General features: G+C 39.1%; 1 protein-coding gene across 3 annotated transcripts; it reads left to right on the top strand.

Annotated features, from left to right (window-relative positions):
• The first annotated feature begins 1,113 nt into the window (after positions 1 to 1,113).
• On the top strand, positions 1,114 to 11,174 carry znf276 (zinc finger protein 276). 3 transcript variants are annotated; one of them, XM_020642529.3, is made up of 12 exons: positions 1,114 to 1,242; positions 2,667 to 2,977; positions 3,156 to 3,471; positions 3,570 to 3,616; positions 3,710 to 4,129; positions 5,774 to 5,855; positions 5,985 to 6,068; positions 6,161 to 6,277; positions 6,499 to 6,574; positions 7,792 to 7,909; positions 8,533 to 8,632; positions 8,766 to 11,174. In XM_020642529.3, the coding sequence occupies exons 2-12, from the start codon at positions 2,728 to 2,730 to the stop codon at positions 9,037 to 9,039; spliced, it is 1,884 nt and encodes a 627-aa protein (XP_020498185.2). In that variant the 5' UTR covers positions 1,114 to 1,242; positions 2,667 to 2,727; the 3' UTR covers positions 9,040 to 11,174. The 3 variants fall into 3 exon arrangements, with proteins under 3 accessions (XP_020498185.2, XP_020498177.2, XP_029134777.2); XM_020642521.3 differs by having other exon boundaries at positions 1,126 to 1,242; positions 2,664 to 2,977; XM_029278944.2 differs by having other exon boundaries at positions 1,133 to 1,242; positions 2,672 to 2,977.
• The last annotated feature ends 56 nt before the right edge of the window (positions 11,175 to 11,230 follow it).

Here is an 11,230-nt window from a genome sequence, read left to right as displayed (position 1 = left end):
ATGTGTGCTATATAAAGACCATTTCCTAGAAGTTTCTTGGCTGGACAACTGGTCTCTTACCAGGAAAGAGTGGGTGGGTATGTGTAACAGAACATGATTCAGTCATTCCCGGGGTCCGGGAGGCAGACACAGTCTGTATTTTCTGAACTTCTTAGACTGCGTTTTAATATCGATGACAACGTTTGTTCATTTTTCAAAAATGACATAGAAACCAAGGACCATGTATTTTTTTGGGTTGAAATCCACAAATGGATTGCAAAGGAAGTTTCATCACTTCCACTTTCATGTACATAAATAATCTCAAGTAATGTTACAAGCTACTACAGTAGAAATGTCATGACTGTAAGGTGTGCTTTTAGATGAGATACACTTTTTCATTGTTACAACTTCCCCAAACACTTTTTCAATTGCACTCCTGGGTCATAAGGAGTTTGCTAATTTTAAGAATGCAATTATAAAAGAAGTATCTTTATATTTACAGATGTTTACAGATGACTTCCTGTAAAGTACAGTCAACTGCGCAAATATTCAAATATCCCCAAAAAACATTTCACCAGACCACAAAAATAATTCACAAAGTGCAAAAATATTCTTTGAAATCAAATACAGTTAAAAAAAAACTTAAAAATATGTCATGAAACTTAAAGCGCATTTAAGAAACAAGGTAAGATGTTATTGCAGAAGGTAAAAAATAAAGTTTTTGTAGGTGTAGTTTCGTTTTTGTTGAGTGACTTAATGTTTTTAATGTTTCATAAAATATTCTTTTGCTTTGTTTTTTAATGTATTTGAGTCTGATTTTATATTTCTTTGCGTTTTGTCACATTTCTTAGCATCTGGTGAAATGATTTTGCAATCATAAACTATTCACACAGTCATGGTGAGCGTGTTGAAGCCTATAACAACACAGACACATCCAATGTAGAGTCATTACTAGCTTTCACTGTTTCTAAGAGTGAAACACCTATCTCCAGACATTTAGTTAGGTAAAAATGAATGAGTTACACAGTTCTGGTAGCTGCAGTAGAAACTACTTGACTCAAAACAAGTTATTCTACATGTACGGAAGATGGCGCTGTAACACATTTCCTCCTGGATTGTCTTCCGTTAGCACTTCCGGGTTTTAATGTTTACATCTGGGAGCAGCGCTGGAGCCGCACAGTGTTGTCTTTCTGGCTCATGAAAACAATGTTTTATATGAGAAACAACACGACTTCCAAGTTCTAGGACTTGTATTCATCCACGGTAGGAAATGCATTTGTCATAACGATCATGCATTTTCACATTTTTACACACTAGTCAGAAAACGCATCTTTTCTGGTCATGCTAACAGCTAACGTTAGCTACCTGCATTAACACCTGCAAGAGGACACACAGTCGTGTTGTTTTAAGAAGATTTCAGACCTGTCTGTTTGTTTTAAATTAAATACATAGAAATTGCAGGTTGACTGTGGATACGGATAATGACTTTAATGTGAGAATAATTTATTTAGCTTATTAAATAGTCTTTGAATGGTTTAGTATTCAACTTGTTTTTTAAATGTTTCTTCATGACTTCATGATAAAAACTGTTATGCTGTTTAAACATGACGTGTTGTTTAAATAAAACTTATTACATACTATACCAAAACAATGATAAAGGAAAATCTACAAACTTAAGGTTGACTCGTGATGCAATATTTGATGTGGAGTGTTTTTTTTTTTAATGCTAACCAGTAATACATTAAGTTATATATATTACATTATATTATATTACTCTTTAAGTATGAGAAGAGTTTATATATGACGCTATATTTGTTATGCTTTACAATCTAATTCTTTTTTATAAATCTGACCCATGGATGTCCAAGAGGCTGAGAAACTATGCAGCTTTTGCATAGTTTTAGGTAACTGTAGTCATGCTATTAATATCAAATACATATAAATGTGACTATTGCTTTACATTTTTTAAAGCTAGATTAACAGTGGTGTCTATTATAAACTGCAAAAGCAAACAGGATCATCAGAAATAAGATTGATTTGTTCAATATACTTCAATTAATGAGCGAAACCTGCTGCCCGGGAGTTGCTGTCAAACAATTTGAGCCACTGCATGCTGCAAAACAGCCCTTATGTTTCATTTATCATGGCAAAGATTCACTGTGAGAGAAAATGTAACCCCTTAAAACATTAAAAAAAAAATAAGCAAAAGACATATGAGGTACCACCTTGTTCACATGATGTGCCCAAAAAAATCATCACAAGACAAAATGTCCTCACAGAATGATTGATAGATTATTAACCAATCATGTGGTTATGGCGACCTGATCATTTGTTAATGGTGAACTCCAGAAACTCACCATGAGTTATGCATTACTCAGGCATTGCTTAGGTGTTTTTTTTTTCATTTTTCTTTTTCAAGGGCTGCAGCCTCTGTACATAGGGCGCACAAACTAACCACTCGGCCACCTGCTCATGAATTTATAGCTGGGCAATTTTGTTAGTTTCAAACTCTTTCCACTGTCCTGTCCCTTCAATAAGACAATCTTTAAAAATGTAAGAAATAAAACATGACGAAATAACTGAAAAGCAACATATGTTTTATTAAATTGTGTTATATAATTCAAAGAGATATAAAAACTGAAATAAACACATTGGAGCTTGTCTTAATTTGTACATCTTTTTAGCAGTACAGGCTGCAGTGCTCCATCATCAGGGTCAGCTGCTGAGAGTCAAAGAAAATAATACATTATGAAGAAGAAAAGTAGACGTCCAAAGTCGGAGACTTCAGGGCAGACTAGCACGACAAAGACCACAGTGAGCGTCAGTGGGGAGAAGAGGCAGACTGGAAACAGAGGGAGACTGCGGAAGACTGTCCCTGTAACCACAGATGGTTTCTATCATGAAAACACTGCAAAAGACAAAACTGCCGACTCAGACTTCAGTGTTACAGCAGCTGACGACACACAAACACATCCAGGGAGCATGTCCAGACCCTCAGGTGAGTGTCTTTGTGTCGGTCCTAATGTGCTGTTTTTTTTTTGTCTCGTAAGGAGTTGACATTGCAAACAGGAGACACAAGTAGTACCATCAGACACGTTACAAATTACGTCCATTTACAAGTTTATATTCCTTACTAAACATGACAGAAAAACATAATCTGATGTATGTCATTGCAGGTCGACTGTCAGCAGCTATCTGTCGCCTCTGCCACGGGAAGTTTTCTCCACGCAGCCTGCGGCACGCCTTCGACAAGTGGCCTCGGGATTCTGTTGATATTGGCGAGGATGACTCCGACTCTGTGGTTCAGTCGCCCCTTTTATTCCACACAGACTTCCAGCGACTGGTCGGCGTTCAATTGGACCGTGACCCCCGGCTTTCAGAGTTCATCTGTAAGAAATGCCACGCCAAGTTCTACAAGTGCCACAGCATCCTGATCAGGTTTCTGCAGAGAGTCAACCTCCCGCCAGTGGGGAAAGAGAATCTCAAAAGCCAGTAAGTCCGCCTTAAAAGTTTGTATTTATTGTGGGGTTTTCTAAAAACTAAGGCAAAAAAACTAGAAATACTACCAGCTGTTTTTTTTGGTTTTTCAGGAAGAATGCAAAGTGTCCAGAATCCTCAGTGAGCCAAAGCTCAAAAGGTAAAAAAAATAAATAAAAAGTCCATTCTCTTCTTCTGAGTACAACACAGGTCATCCCAATTGACAGAAACACATTCTGCTTTCTTCTTTTAGCACGACCTTCCTTTAGCTCGGACCCAAAGTGCCTCCACAGTCTAGTTTCCTGGGCTCATCACCACGGAGAGGGCTGCCACTTCTGCCCCGACCTGAAGGAGGTGCTGGAGGGCCAGTGCTGGGGCTCTGTGAAGGCTGTTTGGGGCTGTGTTGATGGTCACAGATACATCATGGACACTCAGTGCACAACTGCTACAAACCCAGGGTACACTTATAACCTCAGCACTGAAGCATTAGGGACTGGTAACGGTGAGAGGGTGATGTCAGAGGAGGAGGAACAGGAGGACGAGGGCGATGAAGAAGAGCAAGCCGGCAGGTATGGAAAGACTCCAGTGGGAAGTCTGGCTCAACACATCTCACCTGCAGTCCCAGCACAGACCCAGAGCTCAGTGATGGCAGACTGGAGCAGCAACACTGAAGGTGAGACTGAGAGTCCCAGGGTCCGAGAGGGTGTGAGTCATACAGAGTCTTTTTGTCGCCCCCTCAGAACAAAGGTGTGCCTCTTGTTTCTTTGCACTGAGAATCTTTTCAGTGCAAAATGTTTAAATAAAAAGGCTGTTGAGGCAGCGTGCTATAAATCACTACATCTGATGATCCCACAGCAGCAGATACAAATAATGAATATGTGTAATAATGGTTTTGTTTGCTTTTGTAGCATCAATTTTAATTTGGCTCCGTTCCATAATCATCTAAAAACTCCTCACAGGAACTTTAAGCCGAACCAAAAAAGCCAATCTGACATTAGTGTTGATCAATGAAATCAAAGACTGGGAAGGAATTTCCAGAAGCTGATCTTCACATTGTAATGCCGTGAGCAACATCACATTACCGTAAGCAATCAAAGAAAATACAACTAAAGGAAAACTTTTTTTATATCCCTCCCAATATGTGCTTGTATAAAAATCTTTTTACAGACTATGTAATGCTGAAAACAACACTCGGTTATTTTTGTCCAGCAAAGTGCCCTCTGACTCTCATCACCATCTGCAGAAGATCACATCTGAGCAGACGCTCTCCTGCACTAAAAGTGGCATAATGATATATAATAATAATGTTAAACTAAAGTTATTTGTTTATTAAGAGAACAGTCTTCTGTGTACCTTAGTATGGTCCCATTAATAACTGTTATTTTATCCATTTAGAAAAATAGTGATAGAACCAAGTACGGCTGTTAACGTTCTTCGACACTAAGGTCGACACTTTCAATACCGCATGTGTTACAATGATACAGTCTCCATTATCTTTATGTTCAATATTACCAAAAAGAACTGAAAAGAAACCTACGGATCTGCAGTTGTATTTTTAATCCAAAGCTGTCGATAGTGAAAAGAGTGAGCGCATCGTCCGTTGAGTGACACAAGAGGAAAGTGAAGAGGGCGAGTGTTACACCCCACCATAAGGCGGCCCTATGGGGCTAACAACAATACACAAATTGACCCATTGAAATAATTATAACACCTTCACAAAGTCAAAAAGAAGGGCTTTATTACAATAACTTAAAGAGAACAAAACACAACAGACAATCCCTGACTCAGAGGCACAGCAGTCCCAACTCCAAATGACTCTCTTTCTGCAGCCAGCACTGGGCTCTTAAGCACTGAGGCCAGGTGTGCCTCGTTGTGCAATTAGTGGCTTCACCTGAGCTGGAGAACAGAAAGGGAGAAGGGACAAACAGTGCAGGGAAACATGCAGCCGTAACAGGCAGCAACGCTAATGAAAAGAAAGCTGTTAAAGACATTCATTTAGTATTTTCTGATTGTTTATCAGCAGGTTCACTGTTAAGCACGTATAGTATCAAAGCTATGCTAAAGCTTACAGAAACGTGCAAAAGTTTGACAAAATTTCTCAAATTTCAGTGCAGACTTCTATTTTTGTGGTATCGTAACAGGTATCAATATGGTTTGATTTTTACTAATGCAACACTAGAACTTTTGCATTTTGATTACTCAGTAGATGTAAACACATGCAGTAGAGCCCCACATGATTGAAACTCATCACAATGAATTATTGTATCTGTTTGTTTGTATCAACCATTGACTCATAGTAGTGGTTTCCCTCCTTCAGTTTTTACAGGTCCTGTGGGGGCGTTGTCTACTCCTCAAACCCAGCTGCTGGAAAGAGTGGCTGACAGTGATCTGTCTGACAGGTTTGTGTCACTCTTTGTTCTTGTTGTATGAACACCAACGTAGTTTCAGGGTGCATCTCCGTCGTTCAAGAGATGAGATGGAGATTAGGCCAGGTCATTGAGAACATCGTTTTCTGTGTTTTTTTTCAGGGGGATCTCAGAGGATGAGTTCGAGGAGAGAAGAAAAGCGGGTTTATCAGACGATGAGTTGTTTGAGCCGTATTCAGACAAGAGGTGGGCGTAGATATTCTTCAGCAAAACTTTGTTGTTACTTCTTAAACAGCTAAAGTGGGCTGAATGTGACAATAATCATCTTGCCCTCCCAGAGCTCACAGGGTGACTGTCCCTAAGAGAAAAAAAAGCCCAAAAGTCCTGGAGGAGCCCAAAATCAAAAAGAAACCTGGACCTAAACCTGGCTGGAAAAACAAGTTCAAACCCAAAGCGTAAGTCAGTCACATTTGATTGAACTTGAATCTTACCTTTTCTTTAATACATTATACAATATATCTCAGCTAGTTAAGTGTGTTGTCCATCCAAATTAGAAGCACATTGCACTCTGTTGAAAGTCCAAGCTTTGTATTTTAGTCCATTTTGATAACTTATTCAGTTAACACGTCCATTAACTAATATAACTCTAGTAATGCTGTTGTGTTTTTCTTTTAAGAGAGGAGCTGCCCAACATCTACAAGTGTCCTTATCAGGGCTGCACAGCTGTCTACAGAGCTCCTGACGGTTTGAAGGTGAGACTTCACTCAGACAGACTTTCAAAAATGTATTCAGTGAAACAGGTTCTGTAATTGTTCTTCTGCTGATTCCCTGGTAGTTCTTCTTCCTATGTAGGTCCAGTTAAAAGGCAAACTTCCTAAAGTGGCATTGCAGACTAATAGTCCTGATGGTGGCACAGAATAAGAATCAGAATCAGGGTTTTATTGCCAAGTACATTTACACATACAAGGAATTTGACTTGGTGTATTGATGCTAAACAATTAAGAAGTAAATAAAGCAGAACTAGCAACAACTTAATAGTCCAGTATAAGAAACTATTACAATATATAAAATAGAATTTAAAAATGTAAAATAAAAAACACAAAATGTACAAAAGGTCTAATGTAGGAGCTGTGCAGTGGACTATGAGAAAAAATCTTAATGTGTGTAACTACCTACATTTAAAAACTAGAAATAATAATAATGGTTATTTGGCGTGCCACTTTATGCCACTGGAACCAAAAGGGCGCCGGTAGCCTAGGGGTTATGCTGTGCACCCAATGTACGGGGGCTATAGTCCTCGTCCCAGCAACCGGTGGTTTCAAATCTGAACTCGGCCCTTTGCTGCATGTCATCCTCCACTCTCTCCTCTCAATAATTCCTGTCTCTCTTCAGCTGCCCAATCTAATAAACACAAAAATATCTTTAGAAAAACATTAGAACTGGAAAGGTCTGTTCAAAGGTGCTTTTTGCCAACTTAGTGCGATGCATCAACTTTCATTGGATGAGTAATGGTGTTTATTACTATTAAAGGTTAGTATTTGGTATCCTATACAAAGTTCATTTAATTAAATTTTCTGTTTGAAAAAGACATTTCATGTGCAGAAAAAGTAAATTACAGATGATTTAATGTTGAATAAGAAAAGATGAAACCATAATCCTTCACTGGATGTTGATGTGTTAAAACTTTTATTGTAAGATGGTAATATGTAGTCCAAATCAACATGAGAAATGTCAAACATCAGAACCACACCTGAGCTGTTTTAACAGAATGACAGTCTTTGTAGTAAACTCATCAGTGCAGTCACTGAGGTGACCGTATAACAGCGGCCTCTTCATTATTGCACACAATGCTGTAATGAAGACAATGCAACCTTACTACCATTAAGAAGGATAAATTAACATCTGTTTGTTGAATTTAAAAGTGTTTATAAAGTTGCCAGTTGTATGACAGCTTCTATTCTTCTATTAGAAGCACATCAAGGAGCATCATGAGGAGATGAGACAGCGACCCTGTCCTCATCCCGGCTGCAACAAGGTTTTTATGATCGACCGCTACCTGCAGCGACACATCAAGCTCATCCACACAGGTGAGTTCAACTCCAAGATTTAAGTTTCTTTTCAGACTCTGTGTCTTTCTGAAAAGATTATCCGAGCATTATATTGATTATGTGTATTGTGTATATGTTGCTGTATGTGAAAAATGTACATCTTTTTTTGTTGTTGAATTTATACCCTGCATCATGATCCATACAGCTCTGGGAAAAATTAAGAGAAACAAAAAACATTTTCCTATTTATATTCAAATAACTAAATACTAATAATTTTACATATGAAGAGTTCAAAAATCAATATTTAGCCTAACAAAGCTGGTTTTCAATTACAGATTTCTTATCTCTTGGCATGCTCTCCACCAGTTTTCACATTACTGTCGGGTGATATTATGACTCATTAGACGCAGAAACTCAAGTAGCCTGTCTTTGTTCGATGGCACCAAATCAATACCTGGTTTTGTAAAAAGAAACAGATGGTCAGGGGTTGAAATTCAGCAGACACTTGAATTAAATGACTTTCATGCATGTCATGGTGCTGAGTAGTCTTCACATTTTCGCCAGAGCTGTATATTACCAAATGTTTGACAAAAACAGAACCCTGGTAGTTTGCGGTGTTGATGCATGGTTTGTCATGTGCTTCATTTGATCTGTGAGTACAGAGGAGAGGAACTACATTTGTGACCAGTGCGGCCAAACGTTCAAACAGAGAAAACACCTTTCAGTTCACCAGATGAGACATTCAGGGGCCAAGCCACTCCAGTAAGTACTGTCTGTGTATGCTGACATAAAATAAATACAAATTAGATTTAAAAATGAGTTATTAAATTTGAAGATCAGAAAAAAGACAGAGGGCACACTGGAAATGTTGACAGGTTGTTTTCTTCCCCTCTAGATGTGAGGTGTGTGGCTTCCAGTGTCGCCAGCGTGCGTCGCTGAAATACCACATGACCAAACACAAGGCGGAGGCTGACTTGGAATTTGCGTGTCTGATGTGTGGAAAACGCTTCGAGAAGGCCCATAACCTGAATGTACACATGTCTATGGTTCACCCGCTGACTCAGGCCGAGGGTCAGAGAGGCAGCAGCCAGCAGCAGCAGCCGCTCTATGCCAACCTGCACACCATCACTCTGACCGGGGAGGTGGTTCAGCAAGACCAGGACAGATGACAGCAGGGGCTCCGAGTACAGATCTGCTGCAAGAGTACATAAACTGTGGGGAAGGGACCAGTCCTGAAGATCTTTGCTGTAGTTTCCAGATTTTCAGGTTTTTGGACAGCGATGGTTGGCTTCTGACTTCACCGACCTATAGAGAACTGGCTCAGTCCTTTATCGATGTAGCATTTTAGCTTAGCTTTTGTATCATAATGTCAAAGTCAAATTTCATATTCAAGTTTGCTTCGACATTAACTTATAATTCAGAGGATGTTGACCAGGCTTGTGTCAATTAGGTTATCTTATGGGCAGCTCTTAAAGGGTAATTGGGTATCTTAAAAACCTGGACTATTCTTTTATATGTTGGAATCTAAATTAAGTTTTTGTGAAAGGGTGAAGCATTTTTCAGGAAACCAGATGAGCCATTTTGCCTTCTTTAAAGCCTCCGAACTTGTTTGAGTGAAACAATTGTTTACCCACAAAACAGATGCTTGAATCTGAAGTAAACCTTTTTTTTTAAATGTATTAATCAAGGCAGCATTTCCTGTATTCTGTGATGTAAAATGACTTGTTGTTGTTTTTCAATGGTGTCCGGTGGCTTTAAAGAATGTGATGTAACAGCCCTTTCTGGTTCCAACATGTATCTGACCTCAAACAATAAATTGTTTCCGTTGTCAGACACTTAAAATAACACTCTGAACCTGTAGGGTTAAAAACTCTTTTAGTGGATGTACTTTGTTCAGGTGCATTTGCCACACGGGATTATTTTGCGTACGTCGTGCTTGTAGACAGTTTAATGGCTGCTGGTTAATGCATTCAGCGTGAACAATTCCAACACTTAAATATCTATCCATAATCCGATATCTATACTTCTCATCTCTGTAGGGTTTGCTGGGGTCTGGAACAGATCTCATTGGTTAAGAGGCGGGGTAAAGCCTGGACTGGTCGCCTGTCAATCACAGGGCTGACATACAGAGAAAAAACAATTACCTGTCACTCAAACCTCTGGGCACTTTAGGCACTAATTAATCTAAAAAGTGTGTCTGGACAATGGGAGGACTACAGGATACCCAGAGTGACCCCATTCAGGCACAGCGAGAGCACGCAAACAAGCCAATTACTCAAACTAGGGGCTGACAGATTATCGACCTGGCTGATTATCGGAGGCCGATATTTTGCATTTGGCTGATTATCAGACAGTATCCCGTTTTATTCTAAAGATTTTGGCTTCGCTGCAGGTGTGTCTTTCCATCTGGGTCTGTTTTCAAACTCCACTCTGTCTCACCCAATGTGCCGCCCACAACACTATCTGATTGGCTAGACGTCACACAATAATAGCCAATCAACACTGAAGCCTGTGTTCCACTGACATGCACAGAGGCGAGAGCAGCCTAAATCAGGAGAAACTCAAGTTGAGCATTTCAATAAAAGTTTACTGCTGGCATTTTCTGAATTCTAAATTTTGACCAATTATTTTTATGCAGTAAATGCATATCAGTTCTAACTATCGGTTATCGGTCTCATGAACTAATAATCGGCCCTAAAAAAAACAAGATTGGTCGACCCCTAATTCAAACCAGGAACCGTCCTGCATCACTCTGCAGCCCTGAACTTGAAGATGCAAGAAAAAACATGCAAACTGTGGGCTAAGGTTGGAAAAGATCTGCTTTTTCTTCTAATATATTTCAAGGATCCAATCTATCATTCCAAAATTCAACATTTTATTGTCGTCAGGTATTTTAAGCTGTTTGTTTGGGAAGCAGGAGGCTCTTCTTCAGATATAACATTGACAAACATGTCTGTGCAACCTGATGATGGAGGGCCATTCAGGATCTCATAGTTTCTGTGTCAGCAGGTATATGAACTTGAGAGTGTTCAACAGTCAACTATCTGAAAGCAGAAAAGACTTCACAAACCTTATTCTGGCTTTGAAAGTTGTAATCCTTTAGATTTCAGTTCATTTTTTTGAGAAGTAGATCATTTAAAGGTGCAGCTATGTAAACATTGTGTTGTTATATAACACATTCAGTCAATAACGTATTTAATTGTCCTGAAGATTGTTACCTTGTGGAGTTGGCGATAATTATAAGTAATAAGTGAACACATAAAGTGTCTTTTCTGTAAAAAGTGTATAAAATGCTTTGATTTCATGACAGACTTAAGTATTATAACTTGAGGGGACAACAGCTACATCTGAGGTGTTACA

The sequence above is a fragment of the Labrus bergylta genome, chromosome 7 (assembly GCF_963930695.1).
Source record: "Labrus bergylta chromosome 7, fLabBer1.1, whole genome shotgun sequence".
Lineage (NCBI taxonomy): Eukaryota > Metazoa > Chordata > Actinopteri > Labriformes > Labridae > Labrus > Labrus bergylta.
Note: the sequence above shows the minus strand (reverse complement) of the source record. Positions and strands in the feature narration are given on the sequence as shown.